Source organism: Arvicola amphibius, chromosome 1, assembly GCF_903992535.2.
Source record: "Arvicola amphibius chromosome 1, mArvAmp1.2, whole genome shotgun sequence".
Lineage (NCBI taxonomy): Eukaryota > Metazoa > Chordata > Mammalia > Rodentia > Cricetidae > Arvicola > Arvicola amphibius.
This window is the reverse complement of record NC_052047.1, coordinates 178,054,259-178,073,900: the sequence shown is the minus strand read 5'-3', so window position 1 is coordinate 178,073,900 and position 19,642 is coordinate 178,054,259. Positions and strand designations below refer to the sequence as shown.

General features: G+C 39.9%; 1 protein-coding gene across 1 annotated transcript in view; it reads right to left on the bottom strand.

The window, feature by feature from the left end:
• Exoc6 (exocyst complex component 6) overlaps positions 1-19,642 on the bottom strand; it is a 131,942-nt gene that overhangs the window by 52,838 nt on the left and 59,462 nt on the right. Inside the window, exon 18 of the mRNA XM_038346922.2 lies at positions 11,038-11,217. Within this exon, the coding sequence (XP_038202850.1) occupies positions 11,038-11,217 (180 nt within the window). The remainder of the gene's footprint in view (positions 1-11,037; positions 11,218-19,642) is intronic.

Genomic DNA, 19,642 nt, shown 5'->3' with positions numbered 1-19,642 from the left:
ATTAGCCTTGAATTCACTACGTAGCTGAGGAAGACCCTGACCTTTTGCTCCTCTTACCTCCACCTATGTTGCGGATTCATGCATATACCACCATGCTCACTAAGTTTCAACGTTTTAAGAATTTACTGAGACGTTAATACAAGTGGGGCTTCATTTGCTAAGGAATACATTTCAATGACATATTCTCTGAAATGGTACAATACGGAGAAAGTCACACCAGTGAATTATGTAATCAGAGCCCCAACTTCTCCATAAACAATGTGACTCTGCTGCAGTTGACACAAAGTGACTCCCAGTAAGGTCTATGGTTTTTAAATACATTTTGCAGTATTGGGGGGGAGCCTTTAATCCCAGTATTGAGAAGAAGAAAAAAAGCCTTAAATCCTAGGGAGGCAGAAGCAGGTGATCTTTGAGTTCAAGCCTGGTCTACAGAGTGAGTTCCAGGATAGCCAGGACTACACAGAGAAACCCTGTCTGAGGATGGGAGGGCAACTTATATTGCATAATAGTATCCTCAAATTGAGGATTCTCAAAGTCCTGGCATCTGCTTATTCCTGATGACAAGAGCTTTCCAGACAGATAACATCACTATTCTAAGCCCTAGATTAGGGGAACAGTGCTGATGTGGATACTACCAGTTACTTGCAGCTGAGCAAATCTGACTATCGAAGATTGGGTATTACAAGAATGAATGAGGGCTGGAGAGGCACTCATGTGGGGCACAGATATACATGCAGGCAAAACATACACACGCATAAACAAATAAGTGGACTGTATTAAAAGAAGAGTGAATATGTTTTTAAACAACAACAAAAACAAAAACATGAAGACAGCTGGGCCTGGTGGCACAGGCCTAGAATCCTTGCTATTCAGAGGCTGAACAGGAGGATCAAGGCCTGCCTGGGCAAGATGGCAAGACTGAGCCTCAAAACAGAATGTCAGTTTTCTCTAGCACAGGCAATGCCCTAAGTTCAACCACTGATAAACAAACACACACACACACACATTCTATTACACATACATATGTGCATACACACCCAAGTCAAGTAGGGTGATCAAGATAATTTACTTTTGTTCCCCCTAGGAACAGTCTTCAGAATGATATGGAACGATGTTCTGAATGAGTACTAAGTCCTTACAGGTTTCCAGTAGATCCCCCAATTGCTCCTTTTTTGCTTCCAAAGAATCAACAAAAGCTTTTATCCTTAATACAGTACTGTCTATAACACTGATGTCCATAAAAGTAGGGGCTACAACTATATAACAATTTCCCTACACCACCTCAGGTTTCCTGGACAACAAAAGGAAGTGACTGTGGTGGTTTGAATTGTACTGGGCCCCAAATGTAGATGGAGCGGCAGGGCTGTGTCCTGCCACCCAGCTAGCTTTACACCCAAAATAATTACACGGAAACTGTATTCATTTAAACACTGCCTGGCCCATTAGTTTCAGCCTCTTATTGGTTAATTTTCACATCTTGCTTTAACCCATATTTAGTAATCTGTGTAGCACCACGAAGTGGTCGCTTACCAGGAGAGATCTTAACCTGCGTCTGTCTTGGAGAGGAGAAGCATGACGACTGCATATGGTGACTGCCTGAAGCGTCTGTCCGACTTGGCTTTCTTTCTCCCACAATTCTGTTCTGTCTACTCTGCCCACCTATGTTCTGACCTATTGGGCCAAGCAGTTTTCTTTATTAATTAACCAATGAAAGTCCTCCATCACCCAAAGACTCATATGTTTGAATGTTTGGCCCATAGGGAGTGGCACTAGTAGGAGGCATGGCCTTGCTGGAGTAGATGTGGCCTTGTTGAAGGAAGTGTGTCTTTGTAGAGGTCTTACATGGTCATGTTATGCCCAGCCTGGCTCACAGTCTCCTTCTGCTGCCCATGGATCTAGATGTAGAACTCTCAGCTTTTTCTCCAGCACCATGTCTGCCTATATGCCATTATACTCCCTGCGATGATAATAATGGACTGAACCTCTGAAACAGTAAGTCACCCCAACTAAATGTTTTCCTTTAGAAGAGTTGCCATGGTCACGGTGTCTCTTCACAGCAATAAAACCCTAACTAAGACAGTGACTAAAAGAGTGACCCCATGGTCTAAACTTGTGATTTATTTGTTTTATGAGACTATTGCCCAGGCTAGCGTGGAACTCAATTGTATGTGTACATGCGTGCATGTGTGCGTGCATGTGTGTCTGTGATAACCCTGGTTGTCCTGTCTTTACCTCCCAAGTGTTGAGATTGTATGCATATCTCACTCCCAGCCTAAAAGCTTTTTTTCTTTCTTATTTTGGCACTGATTAAATGCATGTCCCTACAGAAGGCAGAGAGGGCAAGAGGATACTGCAAGTTCAAGGCCAGTCTGTGCTACACAGCAACATCCTATCTCAAAAAGCTAAACTAAAACTACTTTGCTACAGAGTGCTACAGTATCTCTAGTACACATGCACATTGGTCCACAAACTGAAACTGTTCTAATGACATCCACATGCATTCCTCTCCCTGGTAACTTACAGCCAGGCCTTGAGACCTGTCCTAATCCACTGGCTTCCTACAAAACTCACATGGTTATTTGATTCTAAAAGCCTTTCCATTATTGCTATTACTTCTTCTAATAAAGTCCTGACCAGGAGCAATTCAGAATAGTACTTTCTACAGTGTTTAACACTGGGAGAGAACTTGAGAATGCTGTTATATTTACTTAGAACTAAAACTTCTTTCCAAGATTAGCCAGCATTTAGTTAACTGAGACATCAACAACCAATGCACACCAAGTTCATGGTCTCAATGTGAATCCTCAATGGGCAAAACTTTGCTGGTATGTTATATGCATCTTAAAGAAATAAAAATTATTAAAAAACTTATAAAAAACAATATTTCTGGAATACATGAAAAAATGCTGAATGTAAAAGTATTCTTTTCAAGCAAAACAAATAAGAAAAAAATCTCTCAGAACATGTTTTGGCAAAAGAGGCCCAGCATTATCAAGCCAGGCATGAGAAATTAAAGGACCCACAGGCTCTGGGAAACAGAATATCTTTCACATATTAAGAAAGTAATGAAGATGCATAGGATTTGGGATGGAAACAGTTTCATGTCCATCATGTACCATCCATGAACTTCAGCAAACAATGGAAAATGATCCAACAATAGCAAAATAAGCCCCTCAGAGACCTTAGCTCAAGGGGCAGATTGTAGCCATGGACAGAAGGCCAGCTCATCATTCCCGAAAATACTAAATAGCTACATGATCTTAGTGTGCTTAGAACTTGTTATGTGTCTTCCAGGGATGGCACGCAGACACTCAAAATGGTCCAGCGTATGACATCCACTGTAGGCTTTTCTGCAATATAGCCTCTAACAAAACTAGGTGGTCTCCAACTCCTGCTAATAGGACTGTCTACATTTATACCAAAAAGGTTGGGAAAGCACCAAAATTCGCACGTGGTGTGTGCCCAGGTAGACTTTGAGGGGCTTGTGCTCTAAGACCTAAGTCCTTATGAGACTGTCTAACACAAAGAGGCAGTCCTCAGGGCCTAGGGTGGGCCCTGTGTACCGAGTGTGTCTGTGACAGGATAGGTGTGTACCGAGTGTGTCTGTGACAGGATAGGTGTGCTTCCCTACGGGGAGCAGAAAACGATTGAAAAGCGAAAGCGCTGAAGGCACAAACACAGTCAGAAAGACAAATAAATATGAAGAATTTACATAATAAAACTCAAGGCACATTCTAAAAAAGACTTTGTTATACTCATAGGGTGCTGCAAGTTTGGGCAATTAAATGCATTAAATACCAACACATAGGCTATTCATGTTCTTCACATAAAGGAAAATGCATTCAGTATGTGCCGTTTTGAAAGGCATTTTCTGTTTAGGTATGTTCTCTTGACACAGGGTCTCACTCTAGTCATGGCTGACCTGCAGAAAGAACTTAATGTAATCCCTGTTTTCACTATTTCTCTTACCGTTACTTAAAAATGCTTACCAAGTACTCTGTATTATACTGCAGAAAATACAAAGAAGTGTAGATACATTTCCTATAAGGGGACAAAATTCTAATGAGAGAAGGAGGAATCTACAAACAGCACACATAGAAGGCAAAATATGAAAAGAAAGGCTGGGGGGAAGTAACCTCATGTAGTGTGATCAGCAAAAGCTGTGTGAAAGAGGCTGCATCAGAGAGAACTCTGGAAGAAGATCCAAGCCTCATAATAAATAAATATTTTAAAAAAGAAGATCCAAGCATTCTATAGCTATAAATGAAGCTAAGATAGACAGATTCAGGACACAATAAATATGCCAGTTTGGATAAAGCACAAGTTGAGTAATGTATTCAGAAATGTATCAAGAAAGGCTATTTTTGCTAGTCCATGGAATTTTTATTTAATTTAGCACTATTAAAAACTCTTCAGTTTTGAATGGAAAGTAAGATTAGGCCATGCTTTAGAAAACACAACCTGCACTTGTGGGATACACAAACAGAAGTAAGGTAAGAGAGCTGGTGCAGAACAATCAGGAGACAGGGACAACAGAAAAGGGAGAATACATGATAGAAACATTTAAATTTTACATGCTAAATTAGGTTGACCCCATAAGAGGGAATTTCAGTATCTAATCATGTATTAGCTCTTATTCTGGCTGTTAAGGACACATAACTAGAGACAGAAAGGACAAATACAGTAAAAGTAAATAAAAACTTCAATAAAGCCATTTTTAAAAGTAGGGGTTAAGGTGATTCAGAAGAGCAGTCCTGGGCTGGAATGAGAAAGAAATATTTGCAACGGGTCATGATCACATGGCTCAGGTAAGTTGTGTTGTGTAACATTTTCCTTCAAGATTAAAACATTTCATCTTGCAGACAAGCTCTTTAGACAGGAAGCACACAACTCAAAATAGCTTCAGGAAGTCCCTGAAACTGATCAGATTCACTAGGCCCCTCCCTGCAAGAACAGACAGGCTAAGCTGTTGAAAGTCACTCCCAGACAAATCAAGGAGCAAAGAAGACACTGAGACCAGATCACCTGCCTAGAAGAAGCAGAAACCAGCCAAGCAGCCTAGAGTAACTTAGAAGAGAGACACTCTCTAACTTGTTGAGCTGCCTGCAGCTTGTGCAATGTGCTCCAGAACCCCAGCTTTTGTGAGCTGACACCCACAATGGGGTGGGCCTTGGTGGTACAGCTGTCTTTGAGTCATTTATGATCCTGTAAGTAACTCTTTACCCATATTCCTATAAGTCCTATAAGTAACTCCACTGTTGAACTCTGGTGGTATCCTGTGATGGTTAACATTTTATTGATGGCTAACTTTATGTTTAAAAGTTTAAAATCTCTGTGCTTAAGAAAATAAAGCAAAATTAGACCGCCAGAGGTTAAGGGCTATTAAGGGTTAATTTCTTACTGCTGTCTCTGCCTCTGTAGACAAAAGTTTATTTGAATGAGAGAACCTACTGCTTTCACTTAAACAGAATGTAGCTTTGTGGTTTTTGCCTTTGTAAACCCCTGACTGAGATGACTGGGTACTACGTTCAGGAATCCTGAGTCCTGGATAGGCCTGGCACCAATACATGAATAAAAACTCTTCTTTGTTAAAATGTATTCATGGTCATATTGGTGAAATCTCTGAACAGTCCAGACCCACAACAATCCATACTTTGGTGTGTGTGGTTCCCTATCTGTGGTGAGGAGATGGTGCTGTGTGTTGCATCTCCCCAGGAAGAGCTCTGTCACATAATACATGGACTCATGAATCAAAGAGACTCATGAACAGTGTGGACTCATGGATCACATAGATCCATGAATAGCATGGGCTCATGTAGCCTATGGGCTCATGAACTGCTCTTTGTACTTGGCTAATTCCCCCAAGTATACTGTGGTAAACTGTCGTAGATAAAGAGCATTCAGAAGAAGTATAAAGTCTTCAAAGGAGACGGTGCTAACAACTAATAGTTTCTGAGCATCAGTGAGATGCCAGGCATTCTTCTAAACATCTTGTGCATCCTATTTCATTCAATCCTCACAAGAGAACCATGTCAAGCATACTCTCATTAGCATCACTTTATGGGGGAAAGACCTCAGAGAGGTTCCCAAAGCCCTGCCATGCCCGTAGATATTTCCTATTGCCTTTCGTAATAAATTCCAGAAAATGCTGTCTTACCAAAACAGCTAACATTACCTTCAAACTTATGTTTCCACAGTCTACAAATATATTATGGGCAATGTCAAAATAAAGTAAATCTTATTTTTCTCTTGGAAAAATAAGCCTGCGGGAAAGTTCATTATTTTCTAATTTACATGCTAACTTTAGCCTGTATCTACTTACCAACAAGACTGCATAATCATTGGTGTTTGTCTTAGTCTGAGAAGGAAGGAGGCAATCAAATGAAAAAGGGAAATGTATTCTAATTACAACAGAAGAAACATCCAAAGCAGCAAAACTAAATACACAATAAAACAAGACGAGTCTGTGTGCTGCCATATCAGAAAGGCATTAGCTACCACAGGCATGTGATGGTCATTTCATTTTGAAGATTTTTAGGTGAGTTTTTACATACACATTAATCAGATAAGTTTTTCTCCAAACATTTGTCCACTTAAATGAAGCTGAACTGTCATCATTAACATAATGAGCTTCAGCAGTTACTAAATGTGTGGTGAACTGGCAAATTTAACAAATGCTTTCTAGAGCAGTGGCTCTCAAACTTTAATTAACAATAATAATATTAAGAATTAAGTAATAAGTTAAAAATGCAGAGTTTGAGCTACAGAAATTATGTTAGGTCTACAACATGCACTGAACCTGAACATTTAGCAAGTAGCATTTTCCACAGATGATTCTAATTCAAAAAGAAATGAAATGTCTATTTCTTCCTAAGTAACAACATTATGGAGAACACAAGGTTCTAAGGGTGCTCTGAAAGGGCAAGTCACTATGTTTCAACATAATTCATGTAGCTTAAACTAAATTCTTTAAAGAATGAAGGCTTGCATCTTACAGCTAATTAAATATATTTTGTTCCCTAAGAAGTCAATAGTAAGCCAAAGTAAAAACCAAATTACTGGTCACAATTTAACTGCATATAAGCCTCTGCTGGCTTCTTTTAAAATATCAATGATTAACAAAATATCAATTTCTTAAGTTAAAGGATTGAATTAAAACACTGCTTATTTTTTTTAAATTACCTTCTTTATTTTTCTGACTTTTTTTGGAGATAAAGTCTATGTGGCATAGTAATCAGATAAATTTTCTCCAGTTTATGATCCTCCTGAGAGCTAGGACTACAGACATGTACCATACATTACATTTCAAGAATAAATGCATAATGTTTAGGTATCATTAAAAACTTTGCAGAGAAAGGTACTAACTTAGAAGCATGGGTCAAGCTTTGTTAGCACAGCTGAGCTCAGAGCCTGCTCATTAGTGGAAGCTGAGCTCTAGTAGAGATGAGACTGGACATCAAATACACAAATGTAAACTCGGGAAAATCCAGCCACCTAAGCTAACGAAGCTTGTACTTAGCGAGCTGACAACTGCTGGCTATGAAATTCATTCTTCAAGCAGACTGGGCTGGACTCTAGATAGCCACTAAGTCCTTCCTAGATTTAACTTTCAGTAACTTTTCTGATTAATTATGCCATCATACTTACTTACTTAACTGTTTTCCATAATCTTTAAGGTATATATAGATATAATGGGAAATATATATGTCATAGAATCAAGACAAAATGCAGTTAAAATTTTAGCAACTTTGTTAAGAAAAGTCAGTCACCAGCAAGACAATCCTATCAATCATTGGAGCTGTGCTCCTTTCATCACTGCTCAGATTATACTACTTTATAGGACTTGGGGGGAGGTTTCAAGACGGGGTTTCTCTGTGTAGCTCTGGCTGTCCTGGAACTTGCTTTTTAGAACAGGCTGGCTTCAAACTACAGAGATCCATGTGTCTCTGGTTCCTGAGTGCTGGGATTAAAGGCATGAGCCACCATAACCGGCTCCTCACGGCTATGAATTATATTCAGTGAAGCACACAAATATTGCATAAACAGTCCACATTTAAAAATTAACATTAATAAGAAAAGTTGTAAATATATATTCTTGCATTTTTAATATAATTCTTTCTGGTCACATAAAAGAAAAGATAATATAAAGCCAATGGTTCTACTCTTGATTTTAAAGTTCCCTCTATAGTTGACAGTCAAGAGAACAGGTCTAACAGACAAAAACTGAACCAACAAAGGAAAAGAAAGTCCCGAGTCTGCTTTCCAGCACCCACATGGAGAGTCAGAACTACTTGTAACTCTAGTTCCAGGGACTTGTACACTCTTTGCTGGTCTCTGCCTGCATTGAACACATGTGATGCACTTACATACTTGTAGGCAAAACACTCATGCACATAAAAAAATCAATATGGTAGATAACATGTTTTGCATCCAAATATAGAAACAAAACAGAAAGTACCGAATTAGCTTTTAAAAGGATAAATTATTCAAAAACAGAGAAAATGAAGACCAACAGGGAAAATCAAAAAACGCTTTCTGAAAGACAGAAGGTGACGGAGCAGTGCAAAGGAAGCCACTGTCCGCTGCACACTACCGGAGAACCACAGTGCTGCTGGAAGTCAGCTGTACAGGCACAGAGAAGACAAATATGAAAGCAAAGAACATGAGAGTGGAGAGCAGGGAAAATAAGCTGGAGAACAACCTGAGGACAGCTAGAGCTGTAGATATAGGGAGAAGAAAGGAAGGAGAAAGTAAAAAGAGGGAAAGGGGCAAAGAGAAGAAAGGCAGGGCAAGGCAGGGCAGAGCAGGGCAGGGGATAGTAGGTATAAGAAACAGAGAAGGCAGGAGGTAGTTTTGTGGAATCAGTGGAAAATGAAAATATATAGTCCTTTATTCAAAAATTTATGAACTTGAAGCTAAAAACAGCAGAATATCAAATCCTATTCAGAAGTCTCCGATCTGGGAAGACTACAACTGCACAGGTCACATGCTGAAGAAAGTGGCTCCAGGGGCTGGAGAGATGGCCCAGCGGTTAAGATCACTAGCTGCTCTTACAAAGAACTCATGTTTGGTTCCTAGCTCCCACAGTAGCCAGCTGACAGCCAGTTACAGCCTGTAACTACAGGTCCAGGAGATCAGATCCTCTCTTCTGTCCTCTATGGGCACCCACAAACATACACACAAATGTACACACATAACACCTAAATAAAAAAATAACAAATCTTTAAAAAAGAAATCAGTCCTGAAAACATAACCTCATGACTAGCTTCATTCCTGCTGTTCTAAGGAGAAGAGCTCTAAGCAAAATGCTAAACAAACAAAAAAGTATATATAAATAACCCAGTCAGACTCCTACTCAGGGGAAAAGGTTTAGCAAATGCATGTATGTGAACACGCACACAAGTACACACACAGTATTTATATATAACAGTAAAGTAAAGCCATGTCAATTCAGCAACTGTTCCTTGCTAAAAACAAAATAGAAACTACGGGATTTTCACAGCGTGGGGGAAAAGCTTCCTCCATGAAAAGTCTGTGAATAAGATGATTTAAGGAACACAAGGAACATACTATATTCCAAAGACAAACACAGCAGAGCATCAGGAATCATGAAAGGGAAGGCAGAGGAGCTGAAAAGAATGGAAAACACAAAGGTTATGCAAAGAAAAGTGGGTAACAGGCTGTAGTTCCAACCTTGGCTTTCTGGATATGAGGACCCAAAGCCAAAAAGCACAAGGTAAGCCAGGCAGTCCAGGGAAGACTAGCAGTCCTGGTCACAGGACACGCACACAGTTGCCACATGCGTTGAATCCAATAGTCAAGTGAGCAGATGGGGAAATCTGGTGTGATAATGATAGCTCGGCAGGGGAAGAATTCATTTTTGTCACTGTAGTGGTGTGAAAGAAAGTGACCCCCAAAGGCAGTGGCACTATTAGAAGGTATGGCCTTGTTGGAAGAAGTGTGTCACTATGGGGGCGGGCTTTGAGGTCTCTTTTGCTCAAGCTTCCTTCAGTGTGGCAGTCAGTTGACTTCCTGTTGCCTGCAAGATATAGCACCCTCAGCTATTCCTCTAGCACCACATCTGCCTGCACATCACCATGCTCCCCGTCATGATATTGGACTAAACCTCTGCAACTGCAAGCAAGCCATCCCAATTAAATGCCTTCTTTGTAAGTGTTGTCCTGGTCATGGTGTCCCTTCACAGCAATAAAAACCCTAAGACAGTCACTCTCTATAACTTGGGGAGTGCTACAGCCAGGCACAACCTGGAAAGGGGCATTGTTTGAGCTAGATAAAGGCAGGATGAGTATGTTTTAAATACACGGTATATGTATAACTATGTCATAATGAAACCCACTATTTTATAGAATCAAAATAATTTAAAGGTTTTTTTCTTCCTGAATATTTTCTTTAAACTATTCTATTTAACTATTTACAACAAAAGAGCAATTGATATTGGAAACACTGGGGTTGCTTTTTCATTTCAAACAAAGGAAATAGCTAGTAGTATTTCTTTAGGTTCTACATAAATATTTTGTTTTTAAATTCAGCTATATCTTATGCAATAGATGTGCTGGTTAGTTTTCTGTCAACTTGACACAAGTTGGAGTCATCTGGGATGGATGAATGGATCGATAGATGGATAGACAGACAGACAGACAGACAGACAGATGGGTAGATAGATAGATAATTTAAAATATCTAATATTTTCTTGTACCCTGTAAGCTAGAAAATAACTATTGATTATACTGACTTTCATACAAACTCCTATTAAAGATTATTTCTATTTAAATCTATACTGTTGATTTCATGGGTTTGTTTTGCTTTTAACAGGAAGCTATAGTTATTTCAATTAAAAATTACAATGAATTAAAACCTCAGACAACTTCAGCTAGATTCTTTATCAAGAGATTTATAATAATAGAAAAATAAATGCACAAATTAAGAGGTTGCTTTAAACAGGAAAGCACCCAATATTAAATCCTAAGATGGATTTTAGAAAGCAAACTTGCAATATCAGAAATGGTTTATACTTACAGGCAAATGAGTAAACACTTGAAAGATGCTTCTCAAAAAATTAATAAGATCCATTAAATAACCACTTGCTCTTCCATCTGACTCAGCCATTGTCCAGTCATAATCAGCCAGTTGAACGAATTCATCAATTTTTTGATTGAGTTTGGTATATATTTCCCCTTCTGCTGCATGTCGAGCATCCTGAGGAAACAAAAGACAGCAGTAAAAAACAGTTACAGAAGCAAGTGTCCTTAAATTTTTAAATTTTAAGTGTTTTGTTTTATACAGTAAAGGTGTTTTCTGACACCTCAAAGCTGATCTGAATGGTGTCACGTTTGCTTTCCTTCCTAGTTCTACTGTCAACCTTTTGGTCTTAAGAAGCCTGTCTTCGTTTCCTTCCCTACTGCTGTGATGAAACACCCTGACAAACCAACTTAAGGCAGACCCTGTTTATCCCATTCATCACACACGGACGCCAGCTGCTGCTCAGTAACCTTTCTTTACTTACAGAAATCCCAGACCCCAGCCAGAAGAAGGTGCCACTCACAGTGCCTTTACTCCTTCCTCAATTAACAAACAAGATAATCCCCTACAGGCATGCCCAGTGGTCCATCTCCTGGATGATTCCAGATTCGTCCAGCTGACAATACTAACCATCACATATGAACCCCTGACTTGTTCTCCTAACAGCCTATGAGAACTGCCCTTAAGAAGAACAGAAGCCAGAAAACAGAGGTTGTTGAGAATACAGACACCACACAGAGTCACTAAGGGAAGGTAAGTTGGATATCACAGAGAAAATAGAAGATAGTTGTCTTCACAGATGGCTGGTTTCAGAATCTTCCTCCCATTACAAACAAAAATTGAGGTACTTTATAAAATGGTATAGCATTCACTTATAACTTAAGTACATGCTCCTGTATATTTATAAAATGGTATAGCATTCACTTATAACTTAAGTACATGCTCCTGTATATTTATAAAATGGTATAGCATTCACTTATAACTTAAGTACATGCTCCTGTATATTTATAAAATGGTATAGCATTCACTTATAACTTAAGTACATGCTCCTGTATATTTATAAAATGGTATAGCATTCACTTATAACTTAAGTACATGCTCCTGTATATTTATAAAATGGTATAGCATTCACTTATAACTTAAGTACATGCTCCTGTATATTTTGTCATCTCTCTCTTTTTTTTTTTTTTTGGTTTTTCGAAACAGGGTTTCTCTGTGGCTGTGAAGCCTACCTCTTGTAGACCAGGCTGGCCTTGAACTCACGAGGATCCACCTGCCTCAGCCTCCCAAGTGCTGGGATTAAAGGTGAGCACACAATACCTATTACAGTGTAAATTTATGCAAATTGACTCCTAATTGAATGTAAATACAGGCAAATCAACTCCAGCCACATTTTCAGGGATATCTTTATTTGACCTAAATCAGGGTTCTCTGGTGCAAAAATGCCTTTCCCTATGGGTATTGTCAAAACAATTAGGGGCATTCTTTTTAATAACGAGGATACCTATGGTGTTATAGTTTTGATTCATAAATGGTTAACCAAGAGCTAAAAAGTAAGCATTGGAAAATAACATGTTCAGAGACATCTTTTAAAAACTCCGACATAGCGTGAGTGTGGTGGCCCATACTTTAATTCCAGCAACAGGAGACAGGAAGACAGACCTCTGTGAGTTCAATGCTAGCCTAGTCTATGTAGTGAGCTCCCGGTCAGCCAAGAATACACAGTGAAACCTTTTCTGAAAACAAAACACCAACAACAACACAAACATACAACAACAACAACAACAAAACCCTCTGACATTTTCCTGGAAAACTGGCAGAGTTTTCCTCTGGGGCAGGGTTCATGTCCAGAAAAGGCCTGAGAGGGTCTGAGATCTCATTATGACCCCTTGAGGCTGTACAAGCAGGAAATGAAAGCTAAAGCAGAATTGTTAACTTCTGTGTCGGCTTTTAAGGCATGCCTCAGCACACACACAGAGTCTCTTACAAGACATGGATTTAATGGCTCTAGGCTTTCAGGGGCTATCTCCATCTAATCACTAGCTGACCATTAAGCTAAGCAAGTAGACCAGTGCCACACAAAGAAAACAGACTTCATAAATTCAGTCCAGAAAAACAATAAAGTGCCAACAGGAGGACCAACAAACCCAAGGATGAATGAATACTCATGTCCAAAACTGCTTTATTACTTCATTTTAAATGCCTGGTATCAATAAAAACTACAAACCATATAACAGATAGGAAAACATGGCCTCTCTAAGGAAGAGAGAGCAACCAATAGAAGAATCTTTGAGGAAGCCCAGTTACTAGCCTACAAGACAAAACTTCACATAAACTACCAAAACATGATCAAAGAGCAAAAAAAAAAAAAACCCTTTAAAAACTCTTTTGTCAAGCAGTGGTGGTGCACACCTTTAATCCCAGCAGAGGCAGGAGGATCTCTGTGAGCTTGAGGCCAGTCTGGTCTACATGAGCTAGTTCCAGGATAGGCTCCAAAGCTACAGAGAAATCCTCTCTTGAAAAGACAAAACAAAACAAAAAACTCTTAAGAAACAAGGAAAATACCTCAGTAAGTAGAAACTATAAACAGTCAAATTACTAAGCTGTATTAAGTTAAATGGGAAAGAATCATTAGAAAGGCTCAGTATCTGATGGAAGAAACAGATGATGAGCAATATGAAGCAACCAGACCTAACACAAATCTGCAGCACACTCCACTCAGCAATAGCTGGCCACATTCTATTTCCTAAAATTAGAAAAAGATGAACTTAAAGGCTAAACACAGATTTCACAGCTGTGTTGACTTCTCAGGAGACAGGGAATGGTACCTGGAAGGGACAAATGTAGACATGGCATTCAGAATAAGGACACAAGCCTGGATGAGCGCAGGACTCCGACCTCATCTGGGCAGGTTCTTTATGCAGCAGTTGGCAGTCAACACAGAAACTGGCAACTTGTCCAAGTGCAGAGAACAAGTGCCTTGGAAGTGTTCAGCAACAATGAGACATTTATACCATGCCCCCTTCCCTCAAAGCTCGGGGACTATCTCAAAAGAAGGGGCAGAAAGGTCTAAAAAGAGGGTTTGGGAGAAGACAAGTAAAACTCTATCTCTGGACACAACAGGATCCTTGCACACGTGGGCTCAGAGCAGCTGTGACTGCCTTCACAAGACCTGTACAAGATCAGGCCAGTCAGTATTCCAGCACGGAGTGGAGAGGCATTCATGAGCCCCTGTCCCTAACTGAGGAGCTACTGACAAAGGATGGCTGCGGGAAGTAAGAGGAAGTTTTCTTTAAAGGTGTTACCCTGGTAGGTTCTCACTAAGCTTTGGCGGGTAGCCCTACACCTCTGAGTATATGGGTAACACACACTAGACTCAGTGGGATAGAAATAAAAATAGAAAGAAGACATGAAATTGGAAGGGAGAGTGGATATGAGAGGTGTTCAGGAGGAGCAGAGGGCAAATATGACCAAAATTCACTGTGTACATGCTTGAAATTATCAAAGAATTAACAAAAATATTTTTAAAAGAAAGTATTTAGGATGCAAATAAAAATAAAAATATACGTACTAAATAAATAAAATAAATGCAGAAAATATAATCATGAACCCTTACTATTTTTTGTTTATATGCCCTTAAAAACTTCTTCCAATAGATACTAGACAAAAAGGCAAATCTGAATGATTAAAATGTACCATGTCTAGCTTCGGTGTGTTTGTGGGGCCCATTTCACTTTTCACACTGCCCAACCATGTCTTTTCTCTGCCACACTTGGCAGGGCAAGGAAAGCCACTCCCTGGGCAGCTTCTCCACCTGTAGGACTGGAACAGGAATTGCAACAAGGATCTTCTTCTCTCTCTATTCAGAGGTCTAATACAGATATGACATAAACAATAAAAACTTTCAACGGTATCCCTTGCCAAGTGTGGAAAAAAGTAAACACGGTATTACAGGTGAAAGAAGAACTTAAGTTAAAGAAGTATCTTAGCTGTAAGTGTAAAAAAGTACTAAGTGTGATAACAGCAATGAGTTCTGACTCAGCTTTCAGTAACCTATACTCCCTGAAAAGCCTAATGCAATTAAACTCAGAGAAATCTTTTTTCTTTTCTTTTTAACATACCAATCCCAGTTCCCCCACCCTCCTTTCCTCTCTTTCTCCCTACCTTCCCCCCATCCCACCCCTCATCTGCTCCTCAGAGAGAGTAAGGCCGCCCCTGGGAAGTTAACTAAATCTGTAAATCACCTTACTGAGGCAGAACCAAGATCCACCCACCCCCACTCCCATGTCTAGTCTGAGCAAGGTATCTCTCCATAGGGAATGGGCTTACACAGCTGCTGTGGAAAACAATATGACAATTTCTCAGAAAAATAGGAATCAATCTACTGCAGCAATACTACTTTTGGGCATATACCCAAAGGAGGCACACTCACACCACAAAGACATTTGCTCAACTATGTTCATAGCAACATTATTTGTAATAGTAAGAACATGGAAATAACCTAGATGCCCCTCAACTGAAGATTGGATAAAGAAAATGTGGTACATTTACACAATGGAGTACTACTCAGCAGTAAAAAAAACCTTGAAATTTGCAGGCAAATGAACAGAACTAGAAAAAAAAAAACATCCTGAGTGAGGTAACCCAGACCCAGCAAGACAAATATAATATGTACTTGCTCATAAGTGGATACCAGACATAAAGGATAACCAACCTACAGTCCACAACCCCAGAGAAGCTAGAACCCTCATCCAGAAACAGATAGATGGTGTGGGAGGTCCTTCTGTCTATGTATTGCTTAATTATGTATTGGTTAATGAATAAATGAATGTATGTAATGAATAAATGAATTATGTATTGGTTAATGAATAAATGAATGTATTGGTTAATGAATAAAGGAATTGCTTTGGGCCTATAGCAGAGCTATAGGGGAACAGAGCTAGGCGGGGAATGCTAGGAGGAAAACGGCAGAAGTCATGGAGCTGCCAGAGTCAGACATGCTGAAACTTTTGCTGGTAAGCCACTGCCTCGTGGAAATACCCAGATCAATGGAGATGAGTTATATTAATATGTAAGAGCTGGCCAATAAGAAGTCAGAGCTAATAGGTCAAGTAGTGATTTAATTAATACAGTTTTTGAGTGATTATTTCAGGTCTAAGCTAGCTGGGTGGCCAGGAACCAACAAGCAGCTCCCTCCTCCAACAAATAGAAGCAGATGCAGAGATCTACAACTAAACACTGAGCCAAGCTCCCACAGTACAATTGAAGAGTGGGAGGAATGATAATATGAACAAAGGGGTCAAGACCATGATCGGGAAACCCAGAGAATCAGCTGTCCTGAGCTAGTAAGAACGCACTGACTCTGGACTGACCACTGGGGAACCTGCATAGAACTGAACTAGGGCCCCTGAATGCAGGTGATAATGATGTGTCTTGGACAGTGTGTGGAGCCACTGGCAGTGGGACCAGGCTCTAATCCTAATGCAAGACCAGAGAAGTCTTAAGACTGAAGAGCTAACATTACATCTTATCAATGACCGAATCAGTATTATCAGTATATATCCAGGACCCTGAGTAAAAATTGTCCACCAAAGGGCATAGTGACACATACCTTTAATCCCCACACTCAGGAGGCAGAGGCAGACAGCTCTCAGTGAGTTCCAAGCCAACCAGAGCTACATATTAAGGCCATGGCTCAAAAACAAAGAAAGAAAAAAGAATATCCACCAAAATGTAAGCTTCATTAAGGACAGAAGTTTTCATCTGTTTTGCTTATCACAATATCAAGATTTCCAAATTATACAATTACACAATTTAACTTATTGGCACCATTTGCAATTGAACAATTGCAAAATAACATTTTAGAATTGTGCACTAGTAATTGAACAGTGGAGTCATCTTTAATGTGTATTAACCATAAGTAATACACACCCCTCTTTAACCTTCCTTGTTACATTAGGGAGTAGTAGGCTGTCATATGCTTGTGGCCTACAGAACTACACCACACTACACCTTAATGACACCACCTGTAGGTCAATTTCTCAGAGCAACATAAAGATGTTTATCGCTTTGCATATTAATGCCTTCCATAGACTATAATAGCAAGCAAAGAACTCTAAGTAAAAACTTTAGTGACTGCACGGGATAGAAAAAAAATCAGCTAGTACTTCTGAACAGAAGCAGTAAACATTTCAAAGGACTTCACTAAGTACCAGGCTCCAAATAAAATTACTGGGAAGTGCATGTGCCCTTGGCCCTGCATGAACTGACACACTACTATATTCTCTTAATTAAAATGTAAAATTCAGCTTATAAAATAATACTTTTCCTTTGCTCGTTAAAGAAACAGTGCCCTCTAGGGGCATAAATGTATCTAGGATAAAGTGCCAACCTCTGCTTCCAAGGTATGAAAATGCTCTCCTACCATTAGCAGTGCTTCTCAGCCAAAGGTGTGAAACAGGGCCACCTGAGGAACTGTTTAACATACACAAGCTTCGGCACCTCCCGGACTAGAAGTGTCCTGAATAAAGGTTAATAGATCAACACTGTTAGTAAACACCTACAACTTTCGGTTATCTATGGTTCCTTCTTTAAAAATCACCCAAGTATGGTTTTGGAAAAATCACAGTTATGGGTTTGGACAGAGCTGAACCCAGATCTAGTCCCAAGGATGGGTCCTGATGAGGTCAAGTTGATTGGTAATTCCCATCTTACGAGCAAAGAATCCTGTACTAGCTAGGCATGAGGTTTGGAGATGTAACCAGGTAGCATCTTACCATGAGGAAGAGCTGCGTGGTCACCGTGTAGACTCTGTACACTGTAGAGTGTGGTGATGAAGCAAGCTTGTATAGATTAGAGGAAGAGATTCTGGGTCGGTCAACTTCACCCTCACCTGAAATCTGCCTATCCTTGGACCTTTCAGTCAAAATGGGCAAACACTTTTCCCATTATTGTAATTTTCCAATAGGCCTTGATTTGTTGCCCAAATTAGTCTTCAATTTCTGGGCTCAAGTGATCCTGCTGCCTAAGCATCCCACATAGCCAGACCCCTTATCGTTTAAGGAAGTTTAAGTTGTTTTTCTTACCATTTTCTTCTGCTGATATCACTGATTAATACAAGTATCTCATTTGAAACACTTTCTGAACACTTAGGGACAAAAAGGGTTAATTTTAATCTAAATGATTAAAATTAACATTAATTTAGATTAAAATTAAAACCTTTTGGAGGCCTTAAAAATAGAAATGAGAGGGAAAGTTGAAACCACCTCAACAAATGTGTCCTCCTTAGCTAGTTTTTATTCTGACTCGGGAAACAATATGCCAATATACCATTCTGAACACTGAACTTTCTGGTTTGAATTACACGTCATACAGCATCCAATTCATCATCGAATGGCACCACTGATGCTAAAGACAGAGGGAAAACAGATTAACACAAGAAAACCTAATATTCACTCATGAGAAGGAACTTGACAATGAGAGGGACAGAAATTGTGTATTTTAAAAGCTAGGAAGATGCCTTTATTTGATACACAAGCATGAGGACCTGAGTTCAAGTCCCCAGAACCCACAGAGTGGGTGCCACAGCAGGCACCTGCAATCCCAGCATTCCTACACTGGCAAGGGGAACAGCAGAGACAGCAACAGCACAGTCTCAAAGGAGAGGCCGGCCCAGAAGCTTCTGAGGATTCTTCTCCCTGTCCTCACTCTAGGAATGCTGGGATGACAGACACAGCTGTATTCAGCTTCTGGGGGGTTCTGGGGATCTGAGCTCAGGTCCTCGTGCTTGGTGATGTCATCTAGCATACAGAACTGCAACTGAGTTGGGGAAGAAATGCCCTGAGTGAAGGTGGGCGGCAGTGTCAACAACCTGGAGGCACAGAAGGGACACAAACAGGAGGAGGAAGCTGGCAGTACAAGACTGCACTCTAGATGTCATGGGGTGAGGCACTCTGCACTACCATGTACTCACCAGTATAATGCCTGGCCTCATCCTAAACCCAAAGCAATAAAGACAAGGAACCCTGGACTGAAACTTGTAGAACTGCCAGCCAAAAGCAGGCTTTGCCACTCTGTTTCTTGGATTCTATCGCAGCAACAGAGAGCTGCCACTGTTAGCGGCTCATCTACAGCTCAGGAGTAATAGAGTAAGAAAACGGACTATGTCGGGCGTGGTAGTGCACACCTTTAATCCCAGCACTTGGGAAGCGGAGAAGGCAGATCTCTGAGTTCAAGAACAGCCTGGTCTACAAACCAGGATAGCCAGGGCTGTTACACAGAGAAACCCTGTCTTGAAAAACCAATAATAATAATAATAATAATAATAACCGAAAGAGAGAGAATAAAGAAAATAAATTATAAAAAACATGTGAAATTAATCTCGTATTCTGCTTAAACACCATTAATTGGTGAGTCTCTCAGCACATTCCATGGTCTCACACAATCTGAACTCTTTTCATCCTGACATAGGAAGATTTGAATCTATTTTTCTTCAGATCAGAACAGGGATAGAAAGCAAACCTCATGCTTCATTTTTAATTTCCAAATACACAAAAACATGTACATTTATTAAACTATGAAACGTTAATGGATATTCAGTTAG